This window comes from Mus caroli, unplaced genomic scaffold (genome assembly GCF_978045245.1).
Source record: "Mus caroli unplaced genomic scaffold, Mus_caroli_1 scaffold_6, whole genome shotgun sequence".
Taxonomy (NCBI): domain Eukaryota; kingdom Metazoa; phylum Chordata; class Mammalia; order Rodentia; family Muridae; genus Mus; species Mus caroli.
Genome location: NW_028227261.1, coordinates 143,677,216 through 143,695,605, shown reverse-complemented (window position 1 = coordinate 143,695,605; position 18,390 = coordinate 143,677,216). Strand labels below are relative to the sequence as shown.

General features: G+C 39.7%; 1 protein-coding gene across 3 annotated transcripts; it reads left to right on the top strand.

Annotated features, from left to right (window-relative positions):
- Positions 1-13: 13 nt before the first annotated feature.
- Positions 14-18,025, top strand: Tp53inp1 (tumor protein p53 inducible nuclear protein 1). Of its 3 annotated transcripts, XM_021160568.3 has the most exons (5): positions 14-125; positions 7,897-8,152; positions 8,648-9,005; positions 11,440-11,477; positions 13,413-13,502. In XM_021160568.3, exons 2-4 carry the CDS (start codon positions 8,044-8,046, stop codon positions 11,459-11,461), a joined length of 489 nt encoding a protein of 162 aa, XP_021016227.1. In that variant the 5' UTR covers positions 14-125; positions 7,897-8,043; the 3' UTR covers positions 11,462-11,477; positions 13,413-13,502. The 3 variants fall into 3 exon arrangements, with proteins under 3 accessions (XP_021016227.1, XP_021016226.1, XP_021016225.1); XM_021160567.2 differs by lacking the exon at positions 11,440-11,477 and having other exon boundaries at positions 8,669-9,005; positions 13,413-18,025; XM_021160566.2 differs by lacking the exon at positions 11,440-11,477 and having other exon boundaries at positions 13,413-18,025.
- Positions 18,026-18,390: the final 365 nt, after the last annotated feature.

Below are 18,390 nucleotides of genomic sequence, written 5' to 3'. Positions count from 1 at the left end.
CTGTTCCCAGAGCTGCACAACAACAAAAGGACCCGGACGGGCCGGCGGCGGCCAGGGCAGCGACCGCAGCGCAGGAACCGGGCCTGCCGCAGCTACCTCAGCGCCCGCAGCGCTGCTCGGCTCACGTAAGTGCGGGCTACACAGGCGGGAGGGCGGCGGTTGGTTGCCCGCTCTCTGGCTTTCATACCGGACCCTCTCCCTGCCGTGACGTGCACGGCGACACCGAGAACCTGCGGGTGACGGGAAACCTGCTCCGTTACCCGGAGACCCGCCCGGACCCCTCCTGACCTCGCGCATCACCGAGCCTGCACCTGTGGGGAGAGCACTTCCCGTCGCTTCCGTCCTCATCAGTTTGGTCGCTGGCACTTGGGGTGTGCTAGAGGCTGCTGTGGGTTCTAAATACTTCATTTCAGACCGTCGCGACCGCCCTGCGAGGCCCCAACTTTGCTTATTTAAGCGGAGGAAACTTGGAGGCACAGAAAGTAATTTTAAGGCCACACAGCTAATTAAAAGGAAGCGGTGTTTACTATTTGCAGAGGGATTTCACGTGCAATTCCTTCATTTTGCTTCCACTTTCACGGTATGTTTACTCCCTGTAAAAGTTAAGAGCAGATTAACGGGGAACCCCTTTCCACCTGTTAACCCCTTAAAGACTAAAGGCGTTCCTGGCTGAAAGAGCCCTTTCAGAATGCTGAATAGTTTTGAGCTTGGGTCTTCGGACCGACATCATTACAAATGCCCCAAAATCTTACCCCCCCCTTTTTTTTTTTTTTTTTTGAGACAGGGTTTCTCTGCATAGCCCTGGTTGTCCTGGAAGTCACTTTGTAGACCATGCTGGCCTCGAACTCAGAAGTCCGCCTGCCTCTGCCTCCCAAGTGCTGGGATTAAAGGCATATGTCACCACTGCCCGGCTATGCCCCAAGATCTTAAAAATCACATCCTTGGCGGTGATTGTAATACTTTTCATTGGCAGGTGTGAAAACACTAGGCAGCTTGTCAGCCTCTGCCACTATAATTTTCAAAGTCCTTGCTGGAAACCATGGCCTACTAATTTTTGTGACCAGTGTCTCTTTTGTTTTTCATCTTGTCTTTTATTCCTTTCTGCTCCCTAGTGTATTTCTCATGGAAATAACTGCTTTCAAAAGTTAGGGTTAACAAAGCAGTGAATTACCAACCTAGCTGCTCTCTGTTCACTGTCTTCAGACTTCAGAACAGGATGTGGTGAGTCCTTGTAAATTAGCTAAATAGACAGAGGTGTAAGGAGCAAAGACAACTTTTTTGGCTTAGTATTTTTGTAGTTCAAAACTAATTTTTAAATTACTTGAATCAAAGGTGGCCCATGCCACCAAGTACTGAACAGGTGGCAGTGGGAGAATCAGTTCAAGGCCATCCCTTGTTTCTGACTGAAAGAACAAACCTTTTTATTAGCATCTTTGTTTTTCTGAACTGCTAGATTCTCTTATTCCACCATGTAGATTCTGGGGATCACACTCAAGTCATCAGGCTTGCCACCATACACGTTGCCATGTTGAGTTATCTTTCTGGCCCATAAGTAATCGGTTTTTTTGGTTTTTGTTTTCTTTTATTTATTATTATATCCAAGTACACTGTAGCTGTCTTCAGATGCACCAGAAGAGGGCATCAGATCTCATTATGGATGGTTGTGAGCCACCATGTGGTTGCTGGGATTTGAACTCAGGACCTTCGGAAGAGCAGTCAGCACTCTTAACCACTGAGCCATCTTTCCAGCCCCACAAGTAACCATTTTAAGGCTGCTTTTCAACAGTATGTTTAGCCAGCTGGTATTTCAAAACTGCATTCATCAAAGTTGTGGGTGCTTTTGTTGTTGTTTTTAATTTTAAAGATGTTTTTGGAGCCGCCTGCTGGCAGCCAAAGCCACTGAAAAGTGCTAGTCTCTGAAGTTTTTAGAATCAGGCTGGAAGGAGCCTGAGGTCATGTGCAGGGAAAAGCAAGGAAGGCACCAGGTTGAAAGGATTCCTGCCCTACTGCTGCCTCAAGACACCAGCTCACAGCCGGGCGTGGTGGCACACGCCTTTAATCTCAGCACTCGGGAGGCAGAGGCAGAGGCGGATTTCTGAGTTCCAGGCCAGCCTGGTCTACAAAGTGAGTTCCAGGACAGCCAGGGCTATACAGAGAAACCCTGTCTCGAAAAACCAAAAAAAAAAAAAAAAAAGACACCAGCTCACTTGCTGTTGGGCAAGTTATTTTCATTTCATTTCATTTCATTCTGGAGCTCAGTTTCCTCACCACAGGTCAGAGAAATAAATATCTCAACTGGCTATCACAAACCATAAGCATTCTGAGATATATATATATATATATATATATATATATATATCCTTCAAAGAAAAAAATATATAACTAATTCCCACATGTGGTAGAAGGACCAAGTTTCCAAAATCAACAGTTAAGTCCACATCATCTTTCCCTGGGTATGTATCTCAAAACTGAGAAAAGTGCCTGCTGGGTGGTGGTAGCCCATGCTTTTAATCCCAGCACTAAAAAGGCAGGCAGATCTCTTAGGAGTTTGTGGACAGTCTGATCTACAGAGTGACTTCCAGGACAGCTAAAGCTACATGGAGAAACTGTCTCAAAACAAAAACAAAAAACAAACCAAGAAAGGCATACCAGCAAGATCTTACAAAGTAATCAGTCCACTGTAAGTTCTCAAAGGGGAATGTTTTACCCACAAGTAAACTCAGCTACTTTCTCTGTCCACAAAATATTTTACTCATATGTGATACACAAGATAAAATGTTAAATTTTAGGTATGACTTTTTAAAAATTATGCCTATAAGAAAAACAAAAAGCAAAGAACAAAGGAAAATGGGCCAGATGCTAACAATGATTAAACAAAGTGGTAGAACAGAATCAATTCATTCTCATGTTCTCAACTTACTTTGACTTACTTTTGTTCATCTTGGAGATTAAAAAGAAGATAGATATTTTAAAGCAAGCAAACAGTAATCGGCAATTCTTCTTGGGTAGATGATCAATGACCATATGGGCCAACTCTGAAGCCTTGCTGCTCCTCTTGGTTTCTACAAAGAACCTGCTCCCCTCTTGGAGCTACCATCTCTGGGTAGGGGTCAAAAGGAATGGTGGCTATTAGAAGGGACATTTTCTGGGTTGTCTGTGGAAGGACAGGGTATTCAAGTTTAGGATGAGTTTTAAAAGATGTTTAATTTTTATCCCCCCCCCCCCCATGTACAGAGAGACTAGACAGATGAGAGAACATGCATGTAGGTACTGGCAGAGGCCAGAAGAGGGCGTAAGATCCCTTGGAGCTGGAGTTGAGGCAGTTGTGAACCACCCATGGGGATGGGCATCAAACTCTAGACCTTTTGCTGGAAAGCAAACACTCTTAACTGCTTAACTAGCTCCTAGGACTTTTTTCTTTTAACACAACAGCACTATGCTATGTGGATGCTTAAATTTTCAGAACTTATGTTAACTATCAGAAACATCACTACAATGACATGTAATTGATATAAAATTATTAATGAGATATTTAATGTTTTTTTTTTTTTTTTTTTTTTTGGTTTTTCGAGACAGGGTTTCTCTGTGTAGCCCTGGCTGTCCTGGCACTCACTTTGTAGACCAGGCTGGCCTCGAACTCAGAAATCCGCCTGCCTCTGCCTCCCGAGTGCTGGGATTAAAGGCATGCGCCACCACGCCCGGCTCGATATTTAATGTTTTTCAGTACCAAATCTTTCTAATACATTCCAGTATATACCTTATATGAGTGGCATAATCAGATGCAAAGTTCTCACAGGGAATACTTAAAGCACATTTAGGTTTTTTGTTTTAAGAAGAGTTTATTGGGGCTGGGCGGTGGTGGTGCATGCCTTTAATCCCAGCACTTGGGAGGCAGAGGCAGGCAGATTTCTGAGTTCGAGGCCAGCCTGGTCTATAAAATGAGTTCCAAGACAGCCAGGGCTATACAGAGAAACCCTGTCTCGAAAAACCAAAAACCAAAACAAAACAAAACTAGTTTATTGAGTATACAAGGGAGCAGTTGGCTGGGCAAAAGCTAGAATACTCCCTGCCTAGCTTTATGTTTGGTTGATAAAGTTTACAGCTGAAAAGGTTGTAGTTGAAAGTTTGACTCAAATATCAGTTTATTTAAGTTGGGTTAAAATTGAAAATTATGGGATGGGAATGGTATATATACCTTTAATCTCGGAGTAGGCAGGCAGAGACAGGTTGCTTTCCTGTGAGTTTGTGGCCAGCCTGGTCTCCATCAAAAGTTCTGGGGTAGGCACATAATAAGACCTAGTTTTTATTTAAAAACAAAACAAAACAACCTAAACTGAGGGACTGGCAAGACAGTTCAGTGTGCACAGATATGTGCTAGTGTACACATACATACATGAGAGTTTTTAGCCAGGCAGTGATAGCACATGCCCGTAATCCCAGTACTTGGGAGTCAGAAGCTGGAGGATCTCTTGAGTTTGAAACCAGCCTGGTCTACAAAATGAGTTAGTTCCAGGGCTACACAGAGAAAACCCGTCTTGAAAGAAAGAAAAAAATTAAAAAAAAAAAAGTACACCAACAGAAGTTTTAAAAGTTAAGATTTAAGCAGGGCATGGTAGAGTCCAGATATTACCAGCATAGTCAGCCTCCCTGGGTTTGGCTGTAGCTAAAGGAGGCAGTTTGCAGTTGCCCCAATACCCTTGATTCTAGCCATATTTTGTGGCTTGTGGACACTGATAGGGCTTGAATCCAAGTGCCAAGTTTGTCCCAAGGTGGTATCATAGGTGGAGGTTAAGGCTCTCACTCAGGATCACTGAAGAATTCTCCTGTGGGTTCTCTCTACTCCACAGCAGTTCTAGTTAATCAGGACATACACCTTAATACTTAGATTATGAGGGCAACTATCAGTCCAAGTACAACTATGCTGAATGAGCTGAGATAGCCTAAGATAAGTTGGGAAAGTTTGAAAGTGTCTTTACTCCCTCTTTCTTACATGCTCAAAACCTTTCATGTACACTCAACTTCATAATGACTCATTCTTTGGGTCAGGCAGACCGCACAGTCCATTTTTTCTATAATTTCTCTTAGTCTGCAGTCCTCACAACCTGATCATGTTGTTTCCAAGACAGTTTCAGAAAAACTGGTTACGCAAGTGATATTTCCTGTTTACCCACTTTTAATAATTAATGGCTGGGGATGATACAACCCCAAAGTGTTTTAATGTCGTGTTTTGAGATGTTTTGCCCTTATATGCAAACAGTTGTGGCATTCTATTCTATAAAAGAGAGTGGCCACAGATGTTTTAGCTGTACAGCCCAACTATTCTTTAAGCATGCTTTTGAAAGGGAGCTGGGCATTGTATGTAATGTATGCAATCTTAGCTGATGCAGAAAGATCACTGTTTCAAACCAACCTGGACTAGAGTTAGAGTGAGACCCTGTCCAAAACAAAACAAAACAGAGTCTATTTGTCATTCCTGTTGTGTTGATACCTCCTAAATTTGCACGCCTGGCTAAAACCACACCCCCAAACTTGTATTCTACTGCCTAACATCTCTAACATGATACATTCCCCTAAGTCAGCACAGCAGAGATGGATGCATCGTGGTATCCCTGCCTCTAAATGGTCTCACTAAAACTCATCTTATCCAGAGACCTGGTTCTTCCTGACCACCCCTCCCCCTTTTTTCTTCTGAGACAGCATTTCTCTGTAGTCTTAGCTGTCCTGTAGATCAGGCTGCTCACAAACTCCTGAGAGACCTGCCTGCCTCTGCCTCCTGAGTGCTGGAATTAAAAGCATGGCCACCACTGCTAGGTTTTTTGGGGTTTTATTTTTAAAATAGCATTTCACTGTGTTGGCCACTCAAGATGGCCAAGAAATTTGATCCTCTAGTCACAATTTGTCAAATGCTAAGGTTAAAGATATGTATGTCCATGCCTGGGGTTCTTGTCTTTTTTTTTTTTTTTTAAGATTTATTATATGTATATGAGTACACTATTGCTGTCTTCAGACACACCAAAAGAGGGCATTGGATCCCATTACAGATGGTTGAGCCATGATGTGGGTTTTGGGAATTGAACTCAGGACCTCTGGAAGAACAGCCAGTGCTTAATCAAGCTGAGCCACCTCTCCAGCCACCCAGGGGTTTCTCTTCTTAATTTCTTCCCTCTAAGGTCCTGCAGGATCTGGTCCTACTTGGCCCCTAGCTGCTTCTTGTGACCCTGTCTGGATCTTAAGCTATCTGAACCACACTGCCATGTTCTTGCTTATGCAGGCTTTCACAGTGTTCTGTCTGCCTCTTCTCCACTTCAGATCTCAGGTATCCAAGGTCACTTACTGGAAAGCTACACTAAGGAGGTCTGAGAACCATCTAGTATTATTTCTGCTACATCCATAATTGCACCGTTTCACTTTGTATGGGATTCTTTTTCACTGCTGGCCCCCTGTGTCCAGTACTATGCCTTATAAATAGTAGGTATTTTATTTGTAGAGTTAACAGTTGATTTGTGCAGGGAACTTTGAGTCAGGAAAGCAAAGAAATATTCTTGAGAAAATAATTAAAATTTCTTTTTTTTTTTTTTTAAAGATTTACTTCTTACTATATGTAAGTACACTGTAGCTGTCTTCAGACACTCTAGAAGAGGGAGTCAGATCTTGTTACAGATGGTTGTGAACCACCATGTGGTTGCTGAGATTTGAACTCCGGACCTTCGGAAGAGCAGTCAGGTGCTCTTACCCACTGAGCCATCTCACCAGCCCTAATATTTATTCTTGATGTGTGTTCAGTTTACTATGCTGTCAGATAGCCAGGTAGAAATGGACACTTTTAACTGTACTTTGTGCTTAAATAAACTGGGTTTTGTCATTTAGAACTCACCAGAACTACCTAAAGTAGGAGCCATTATCAATTGAAGTTGTGTAGCTTCCTAAATCTTTTTTAAAAATGTGTATGTGTAGCACATGTGTTGGGGTTGGAGGATAAGTATAAGTTGGTTCTCTCCTTCTACTGTGTTTGTCTCTGGGATCAAAGTGAAGTCATTAAGCTTAGACCTAAAGGCAAGTGCCTTTACCACTGAGCTATCTTACTAGCTCATCTTCCTAACTCTCCCCCAACATACCCCCCCCAGATTTATTTTATTTTTTTGTTTGTTTTTGTTTTGTTTTGAGACAGGGTTTCTCTGCATAGCCCTGGCTGTCCTGGAACTTACTTTATAGACCAGGCTGGCCTCGAATTCAGAAATCTGCCTGCCTCTGCCTCCCAAGTGCTGGGATTAAAGGTGTGTACCACCACCACCCGGCTTATTTATTTTATGTGTATAAGTGTTTTACCTGCATGCGTGTATATGTACTATGTGTATGCCAGGTGCCCTCTGGAGGATGTCAGATCTCCTGGAATTGGAGTTTACAGATGAGTGTGAGCCACTATGTAGGTGCTGGGAACTGAACTGGTTATCTGCAAGAGCAACACATGATCTCAACCATATTGTCTCTCTAGCTCCATCTACCTAAGCTTTAAAGTGAGAAAGGGGGAAACCAAGGTTTGAGTACCATGTGCACACTGACTCCTGAACCACTCACTCCACAGAGAATAGTGTTGCCAGCCCCAGTTCTTGCATGGGTAAGTTTCCATAGTATAAAATTTCCCCATGCCAGTAATATACAACAAATATAAGATATATTGAAAGACATACATAATGAATACAAACAGCAGGACAATAGGGTAGGGAAATGATGGCTTGGCATCACGATGGAAACAAGAGAGGATTGGAAGTAAAGGCCAACCTTATCTCCAAAAACAAAAAAACAAGAAACAAAACAAAACAAAAAAGCCCAAACAACAACAACAGCAACAAACTCACAACAAATAAAAATAAATAGCCATCTTCTGTTTTATTTTAGGGATGATGACTCTTCTTGCTCTTCATCTAAGTTGAAGAAACACTGCGCACTTTAATCTCTCGTCTGTGACATTGGGCCAACTGAAGACAGGGTTTTGAAATCTCAGCTATAAAGATATCTAGCCAAAATCTCAATCTTGCCTTAACAATGTTTCAGAGACTGAATAAAATGTTTGTAGGCGAAGTCACTACTTCCAGCCAAGAACCAGAATTTAGTGAGAAAGAAGATGATGAATGGATTCTTGTTGACTTCATAGGTAAGGCATAAGCAACAATTAATGGTCACAAGAAGTGGCATCAAACAAGCTATGTAGCTGACAATAATCTTAAATACTCTTGATCCTCCTGCCTTTATTTCCCCACCACACTTGGCTCAAAAGTGGGGATTTCTGGGGCTGGAGGCTCAGCAGTAAAGTGCTTCTGCACAAACATATACCTTCTTAGTATCCTCAAACATGTATACATATATACACAGAACATGTAGCCTGGTCCAAGTAGAGGTGCTTTGATAGGAAACCCTCATATGAGAAACAGGAAAGCACAGGGCTCATAATAAAAGACTAGGAAGTCCTAATGCCATTCTTCAATGTACTGTGTAACAGAGATTGGAAATTATAATTGTTACAAGCAAATATAAATGCTTTTGTGAGCATCTGTTAATATAGTATTGTCCTTTATTCTGTGTTTGATCTTGACGGATGACTCCGCAACTGACTTCTATCCTCCTGTATGCATTGTGGATCACAATCTAGATACCTGTACTGGTTTCTCAGCAGAGGAAGAGGAAGAAGATGAAGACATTGGTGAAGAGTCCTCAGCAGAGCACACTTCTGTCTTCTCCTGTTTACCTGCATCTTTGGAATGCTTGACTGACACCAGTGATTCCTGCTTCCTTCAGTTTGAGTCCTGTCCAATGGAGGAGAGCTGGTTCATCACTCCTCCCCCATGTTTTACAGCAGGTGGATTAACCACTATCAAGGTGGAAACAAGTCCTATGGAAAACCTTCTCATTGAACATCCCAGCATGTCCGTCTATGCTGTGCACAACTCCTGTCCTGGTCTCAGTGAGGCAAGTTGTGGAAATGATGACTATAACTCAAGTGGTCCCAGGTATGCCACAAGCACTTCATTCTCTGCATAAGTAGTCTGATAAGCAAAAGTTTATTTCTACACAGAGCAAAGCTAAGGCTTTACAAGACTTAAAACTAACTGTGCTATAAATACAACATTCAGGTCAAGATAGAGTTTTATAAGGTTATTAATTGTAGCATGCCTCAGTTGTATAATAGAGAGCCATCTCCTTTATAATATCATGCTACTGAAGGGAAATGAAAAGACTAGTATTTGTGTTAAGTATATTAGAATGTAATTCTGGTATATTATAGAATAGTTATTTTAGGGTATTAAATTCACCTAAAATATGTCTCAAAATGTATTTTCTTCTATATATTCTTAGCTAAGTCATCTTAAATGGTGCTTAATCTTGAAAATCCAAGTATTTGTTCCGAGGGCTGCCCTCTGAATTCAGAAATGATGTTCTGTTACATGGCAGTCCAAAATGGAGATAGGTGAAGGCCCAGTCAGCTCAGGGAAGAGAAGTGAGTTAAGATTAGTGTGTTCCAAATCCACCTTCCAGATACTCTGTGGCCTTCATCAAGAGAACATTCTCAGTAATACACCTGAGATGATTCTCACAAAAACCAAGTCCTCTTGTCCACCTCATCTGCTTACAGTCTGGCGAATCCATCATGCATGTCCATGGAACATGCCCTGTGACATCAAAGCATGCTGTGAGTGTTGCCACTGACTTATTCCTTTTTGTAGGTAGAGGATTCAGGTAAGTCTGGATCCTTTGCAGTACTGCACTGTCATCTGAAGGGCTCCTTTTGCATGGTTTAGGCTGTGGCTCCACTGGACCACTGTATATAGCTGCTTTCCCATCGATGGAGTATAAATAAAACTCAGGCAATGCTAACCTTTCTAGAATTACTACCCTCTTAAAACAGATACATTTTAGCAAGGCTAAATATATTTCCTCTTTCTTGTACCAAAACAAAGATCATGTCTTTATACAATCACAAAGTACCAGGCATAATCTGGGTCTTCAAGTGGCACTTTATTGAAAGCCATAATTTTGCTGAGTTAAGTGTTTTCAGCATCCCAACTAAAATATTTTAATTGCTTTATAGTTGCTTTAAGAATTTCTTCAGTTCTTAAAAATTCTTCCCTGATTCTGATTGCATCTTTGTGGAATCCACTCAATAATTTAACATGATTAGGGACTAGAAAGATGGCTCAGTTATTAAGAGCACTGGTTGCTCTTTCATATAACCAAAGTTCAATTCCCAGAATCCATGTCTGCTCATGACTGGAACTCCAGTCCCTGTGTATGATGCCATCTTCTGGCCTCTATGGGTACTGCAGGGATGTGGTGCAGATTTACAAGCAGGCAAATGAATAAAATCTCAAAAAATTTATACATATAAAAAATAACATGGTTAACAAATTATCACTTTTATTTACTGGCAGTTGATACTTTTCAGTACTAATGTACATTTGTGTGTGTATAGTCAGCAGCTTTGCATAGTAATATATTACAGCAGATATTCATTGCCAAAAATTTAAATATGTAGAAATGACATCCCTCAAGATCCACAGATGAATACTATTAACACCCCAGGAATGTTCTATGTTATTTTTACTATATGGGCTCATACCAGTAACTATTCGCCTATACTCTGAACCCATTTAGGGGCATGCTTTCTATACTATTAATGCACACACGTAGAGTACAACTAAAACAAATACCATTAAGAAATTAAGAGAGCTGGGATGCAGCTCAGTGGTAGTGTTTCAGATCATACTCTAATCTTCCCATAAGAACCTAGCCCTAGAGAGTATCTCATCCACTTCATTAACCCAGCATCTGTGTACTGTATCTAGGACTTTAGTGTTTATAACTTGATGCCACAGAAGTTTTGCATTCCTACGACATAAATATTAACATGTGGGGCCAACAAACAGATAGTTCTCATAAGTGAATTATCAAAGGCCAGACATGGTGCTATGTGATTGTAATCCCAGCATTTAGGAGAGTGAGGCAGGAGGATCATTAGTGTAAGAGCAGCTTGGAATACACAGTGAGATACTGTCTCAAAAGGGCTATATGTGTACATATGTTTCTAACTCAAGGTAGAATCAAGTGTTACTAAAATGGCAAGACTTTATATAGTATACAGTCCTTGCTTTCTGAGCAAGCAATAAACCCTGTCCTTCAAACATATTACTTCTACTCTGTCCTCAGGGATATCAGTAGATATAAGCGCAGTACTTATAATGGCTTTAGAGTGTATGTTTTATTGCATCTTAGCCTTTATTGTTTGTGAAAGTTTATGAACAACCATAATTTTAAGTAATATATGTCTTCAATTGCCCATAGTACATCAGTCTTAATAAAGAAAAATGACCATGTCCTAGAAGTAAAATTAAAATGGCATTTTAAATCTTACTAGTGATTTAATAGTTCACCATTTAACATTTGTAGGGCCAGAAAAAGCTGCTTATAAGACTCACGGGCACAGAGTAAGTATGTTTACTTTGGGACCATATGATCTGTGTTATCAGTCTGACAGGGAGACTAGGAACTCAAATGCCCACCTTCTAACAATCATTGAGTTTATATTAGCTTTTTTTCCTATGTGCTTGTTTGTTTCTTTTATACTTTTATTTTTCCCTACTACTAGGGATCAAGCCCAGGGCCTTGTACGTACTGGACAAGCATTCTGCCATTGAGCTGCACCCCAACTCTCTGTTAATTTCCTAGTGGGATCTTTTAGTTCTACTGTGTGTATGCATGTGCGTGCATGCATATGTATATAGTTTCCTCTGATCATTTTAGACAAAATATATAACTACCCTTCCTGAATAAAATAACTGGTAAAAAAAATCTTAAAACTCAGACTGGGATATAGCTCAGTTTATAGAGTGCTTGCCTGGTGTACAAGAAAACTTAGAGCCGGGCGTGGTGGCGCACGCCTTTAATCCCAGCACTCGGGAGGCAGAGGCAGGCGGATTTCTGAGTTCAAGGCCAGCCTGGTCTACAAAGTGAGTGCCAGGACAGCCGGGGCTACACAGAGAAACCCTGTCTCAAAAAACCAAAAAAAAAAAAAGAAAACTTAGGTTCAGCTGCTAGTGAATAAACTGGATGTAGTGGTGCACACCTGTAAACACAGCCCTAGAGGGGTACAGGTGGGAGAATCAAGTTCAAGGTTATTCCTGGCTAAATTGAGAGCTTGAAGCCGTCTGGATAAAATAACCTATTCAGGAATCATCTTAATCATTACAGTTGTGCTGAGAATGTAGCTATCTGGTTAAGCATTTGTCAACTGTGCAAGAAGCCTGAGATCAGTACACAGCACTGCAGAAAATGAACTTTGTTATGTGTTAATATAGCTTATACTAATTCAATTTGATTGGCTTTTAGTATAGAAAACAATCTTACTATATACAACTATGTTCTAAGATACATGGTTTTTGAGACAGTTTCTCTATGTAGCCTTGGTTGTCCTGGAACTAAAACTCTGTAGACTACACTGGCTTCCAAATTCAGAGATCTACCTGCCGTTGCCTCCTGAGTGCTAGGCCACCACAGCCTGGCTTAAGATACTGGTCTTAAATTTAGCACTTCCATATAAATGTCATTCCAAAATATGTACTTCTGTGGCATAAATAAGAAACTGATGTGTGTAATAGGCATTGACTTCTTACCTAGAAAAATGTCAAGTTGGTGGAATGTCCTTATATGCATTTCTATGAAATATGATTCACATGTTACCTAGGATATTTTACTTGTAGCCAGAAGTCATCTGCGAAGGTACTGTTGATATATATGCTTTTTGATCAAATTTGAAAATTAAGAATGAAATATCTTCAAAACAGTTGAAAGCTGGGTGTGATGGTCCATACTGGTAATTCCAGCATGTGGGAAGCTGAGGCAGGAGGATCAAGGCAAGTGTAAGCTACATAAGAAATTGAAGGCCATTCATCCTAAACTACATGAGATTCTGTCTCAGAAAACTAAATAGAATTGCAGGTATTCAGTAGACATAAGTTCTCCTGGAGAACCACATTAAATTCACTCAGAGTATGAAGCACATTTTAATTTAGCCATCTCTGGACAATACAGTCTATGTTTCTATTAAAATTAATCTTTCAGCTAGGAGTTATGACACATTTGTAATTCTAAAACTTGGGAGGCTGAAGGAGGAGGATGGCAAAATTGAGGGTAGCCTGGGCTTAATATCAAGACGAACCTCAAAAACAGTAACATAACAGTTGATTGGTATCTCCCTTCTACCACTCTCATCAAATGGTCATAAAATGTAAGTCTATCATCCACGAGACTCCAAGTTCTTACCCAACCATAGACAAATAAATGTAAAAAAAATCAAATTACTAAGTATCTTTTTTAGTAATATACTCTTGTTATTGATATACACTTACTTTGGTCTATTTCAGAATGGAAGCCCAGAGTGAAATGGGGAAGCACATTCACTGCTGTGTCGCAGCGCTTGCTGCTCAGGCAACATTTTTGGAACAACCCAAGAGTTTTCGCCCTTCCCAGTGGATAAAAGGACACAGTGAAAGACAGTCTTTGAACAGAAATGGCCTCCGTCGCCAGAACCTTACCAGGGATTGCCACACTCGACAAATGAAGCACAGTGGCTGGGTGGTTCACCAGCCCTGCCCACGCCAGTACAATTACTGAGAATGTTGAGTTATGTTGGTTTCCTTAGGTTTTGTGCATAAGTATTGGATGTATGTGTGTACAATGAAAGTGCTGTCTCCTTCCAGCCAAGTGAAGACCAATCGCCTAGTGTATCAGTGTGTTTAGACACTATCACAACCAGATTTTTGTGCTGTGTATCACATAATGCCTTGCTCCTGACAATTACTTTTTAAAAAACCTTTTAGCATATTTTTGGAAACATATCAATACAGTGACAGTGTTTGGGGTTGTCTTTAAGTACAGTAAGGTATATATATGAGTTAGCATCTTAAGGACATTTCTAACCCCAAGTCTTAAGAGTAGACATCTTTTCAATTTCCTTTATTTTGTATTATTTAATCTTTTGTGTAAGCAAAAATTTATTCTCAGGGTCAGCCATATACTTTATTGACCAGTACTTGATAGCCTTTTCTGTATATAATGAGTACATTTTTACACTAACACAAGCATTAACAGGTGATTTTTGCCATGGATATAATGGAATTAATGGTTGAACTTACTTTTCAAAGAAAACTTGACGTATTTCTGTATATATGTTTTTTCCCCCAGATTAGTCATTGTAGTGCATTGTGGAATTCAGGTACATTAACTTTGGTGAACAATATATTCAGTAATTCTGATGTGACTCCACGATATGGTACAAAGACTACAGATGTCGTGGCCAAAAGCATTTGTTTCATATGCAAAGGGAAAAATCAGACCCATGAGATGATATCTGGAATCTATTTGTAGATAACCCACAGAGCAGTCAGTATTTGGAGATGTCTAGATTCCTAACTGCCAGCTCAGCTAAAAATGCACAAACGTGTGCCCAGGCACTCAGTGACTTCATGCTTGTGTCTGCCACAAGAAAGGGAGAGACAACAGTGGTAACTCCTCAGAACAGAAGAAATCCCTTGTCCTCCCAAGGGATTTCTGGTGGCATCTGTTTATAGCACCTAAGTGAAGATTGATGGGTTGGTTTCCACAAGCTTTCGTTTTTAAACTTCACAATATCCTTAGCCACTTTGGCCTGTTTCCTCCACAGCAGGAGAGTGCTAATACTTACCTCCCTCACAGAGTTGTGAGGATCATATACTGATTGGAAGTGGGGCTGTCAGAACTGAACTCTGAACTTCCAGGGTCTTTCTACTGAACCTAGTTGTGGGAGGCTCCGGCAGTTTATTGCCATGATTATTCTTCAGGGTTGGTGCTAATGAGGCTAGAGCACAGGGTTCCGCTCATATATACCAGTTACGGTGGTAGAGGAAAGTCCATTCTCTTACCTCTATCTGGTCAGCTCTTAAAGAACAGTTTTGGTGGATTTTGGTGAGCCATCCACACTTGCTGGAAGATTAAACACATTTACAGCTTGAAGTACATTCTACTAAGAACAATACCATTGCCGCATATTCAAACTGCTCATTTCCCTAGCCCCTCTGCAACCATAACTAAACGTTTGTTTATGAAATAATTTCAAGGAAAAACGAAGCATACCGTTATGTGAAGTATTATCCCTGAAGCAGCTTGATGCAGGGAACCCTGGGAAACTTTCAGGAAGGTACAGTGCTTTTCTCTGATGAGGCTGGGCATTTAGAGCTGCAGTCAGATGGGGAAGGGAGTTAACACTGGCTATGATTAGGTGCCAGACAGGATGTCTCCTAAGAACAGGAATCTAGACTAATTCTTTCCTTAAGTCTTTTCCATATTGACTTCCCCTTTTATTTATTTGTTTTCTAATTAAGGGGCCAAGTCTGTAGAGTTTGTTAAACTGAGAAGTTGTTATTATTTGTTGTCATGGAGGTGTGCATATTTTATACCACAGCTATTATAGGGTCATATGTTGGTAACTTGAAATAGACCAGTTAAGTGTCTTCTGGACAAAGGTTCTGAATACATGTAGCTTTGCCCCTATTCCCTTACATCACACGAAAGCTGTCTCACAAGCTGAAAGTTCAGCCATCAGAATTTGTTTGGCCAGCATGAATTGGTTTATGTATTAAACTATACTTTTTTTGTTTTTGTTTTTTAAAAACCTTCCCACCACATTTATTTATCCCTTAAGTACACTTACATCTCTGTCACTTACTGACTTTTCATTTGCTTTGTCTATGCTTAGTGTTTTGTTCCTGTAAATCAGCAAGCAAATCAATTACTGGGATTTTTTTCTTTGGGGTTAAGATTACCACTCCACCTATAGTAAGTAGGTAGCACACTGTGGTTTTTGTGTGAGAATCTAACGTTTATATCTAAAATTGACCCTTGTAAGAACTGAAGAAAAAAGTTACATAACTCGATTGAAGTTCTTAATCACTAGGTGTTTTGTTAGGCAACTATCATGTGTTAGATACAAGTCTAATAACACAGAACAATGTTAACCTGTTAAACATTGTTTTGAAACCTGGCCAAAAATACATTTTATGAGTTGATTACTCATTATCATCATCACCATCATTTTGCTGTTATACCTACTAGTGGTTTACAGTGTTCTTCAATGCACTGAAAGTACAAATAAGAAGACCCCAAGAGTTGAGGATGTAGCTTAGTGGTAGAGGATTTGCCTAGCATGTGCAAGGTCCTGAGTTCCATCCCCAGCACTGTAGGATGAAAACAAAACAAATAAGCAAGACTCCAGGATTTAGTAGCACTGACCATTTCTAAACCAATAGCCTAGAATAATGCTTGCAAGGTCTGGAACACATGGTATGTATCAGCCATACATCTGGAGTCTAATTTTTTAGCTTTTATAGTAGACTCCACATTCCCCAAAGTTTGTATTTTATGTTGAACATTTTAGACTGTGTATTCTGTTAATTACTATTTCCTGGGTTATATTCTGTACTGTATATAGGTACTTAAACCTCACCATACTTACCTTTTATGACAGTTTGTATTTATATGGTTGCATAGGTGGGCAATTTTTTGCAAGATGCAAAAAGGTTGGATTTTACTTCTCACTGTAGAAAGTTCAAAACAAAACAACATTAACTTTCTGTATATTTTTCCAATTCCCATGCAGATTGTTCTTTAGTTCTTTGGTTTTAGCAAAAAGAGTGTTTACTTAAAACGTGTGAGGGTTCATATGCCTGGCTGTCGTTTTATGTTTCTCAAATCTGTACAGGTTTACAGTCTTTGCTTTTGTTAAAGTTTGAATTGCTTTGCTATTTTGCTGTCCTCACAGAGGTATTCAGTCTCTGTATACTCTTAAAAGAAGAAAAAGCAAAGGAGGGTATATTCTTTATCATTTTCTTTGAGTTGGAAACAAATGTATGAAGGACTACAACTAGAAAATAGACATTTAAATGCATTTAAATAGGCTAGTGGAAAAAAGTTTCTACCTTTTTCTTTTTGTTTTAGAGACAGTTAAAAGACTGCTCCTTGTACTGGGAGATACCAGTGTATGCTTCTATTGTTGCCTTGAAATTATCTTTTTATTTTTTAAGGCCTATAGATACTATTACCTTTAAAGTCTTTAAAGTTAGGTAGTTTCATGCTAGCAGCCTCTAATGTATTATAAATGGCAACCCTATCTTCTTATTCTGTTAAAATTCTCTTGAAATGTGACACCAATTCAAGTGGCTTAGGTGCAGAGAGACCAAGAATAGATGCAGAAAGGCAGGAAGAGAAGTTACTATTCAGAGGAAGGCAGCTTAAATGTATGATCTATCATTGATAAGTTTCCTTGTGATATTGAAAAATGTTTCTAACTGTACTTGCCTGATGTTTTAGTATTGTTTTCTAGATGGACTTGTAAAAACAAAACCGTGATTTTTGTGAGGTTAGAAGTGTGTATTTGGGGGCCTCAGGTGTGTGTGTGTGGTTTTATTTTCCTCCAGAAGTTTTGAACTTTAGTCAATAATTGTGTGTTATTTTTAAGAAGTGACTTTATTTTTTCTCTAGTAAAATTGTGAACACATTTTCCTTCTGAAGGCAGGATATGAGCTATGGATTCTGAAAAGTATTGTAGGATGTACTATGTGCCGTCTTTATGTGTTTATGGGCACAATGTTTTCTCTCATCAACTTGAAACTTAAAAGGGACATTTTGGTTAGATTACTGTACACCAATCTATGCATAAATGGCAGCTTGTTTTCTTGAGCCACTATCTAATTGTTCTTTTTTTTATATATATAAATTTTTTTATACTGATTGGGTCAGAGATGGTCAGTTTTATACAGAATGAACAGCACAGCACTTTGCCAAAAAAAAAAAAAAAAACCAAACAAAAAACAAAAAACATGTAGCATTGCTTAAACATTGTGTATTAATACCAGTTCTTTGTAATGGGTTCAGTAGTGCATTTTGCACTGCACAGAGTTACAGTTTTTTAATCTGTCAGTAAATAAAATGTCCTTTAACTTAACATGTGGAGGATTCTTTTATCTTCATGGTCATTACTCTTGAAAGCAATACTTACTTAAAGCACTTGCTATTTAGCATTGCTTTGTGCAAAAAGTTGTTTGATATGCACTGTAAATGTTTCTTTTAAAGGCATGTTGCTGAACACATGAAATCTCAATATTCAATAACTGCTGGGGCAGAAGTATTGTTGCAAATACAAGGCCAGCTTGGGCTACATAGCAAAACCCTGTCCTTTTAAAAAGCCTTTGTTAACACATATACTATCTATCAAGTGTGTATGTGTGTGTATATATATGTGTGTATATATGTATATATATACGCACACACATACACACTCATATATTTTTCCATCTAAAGTGAGACATT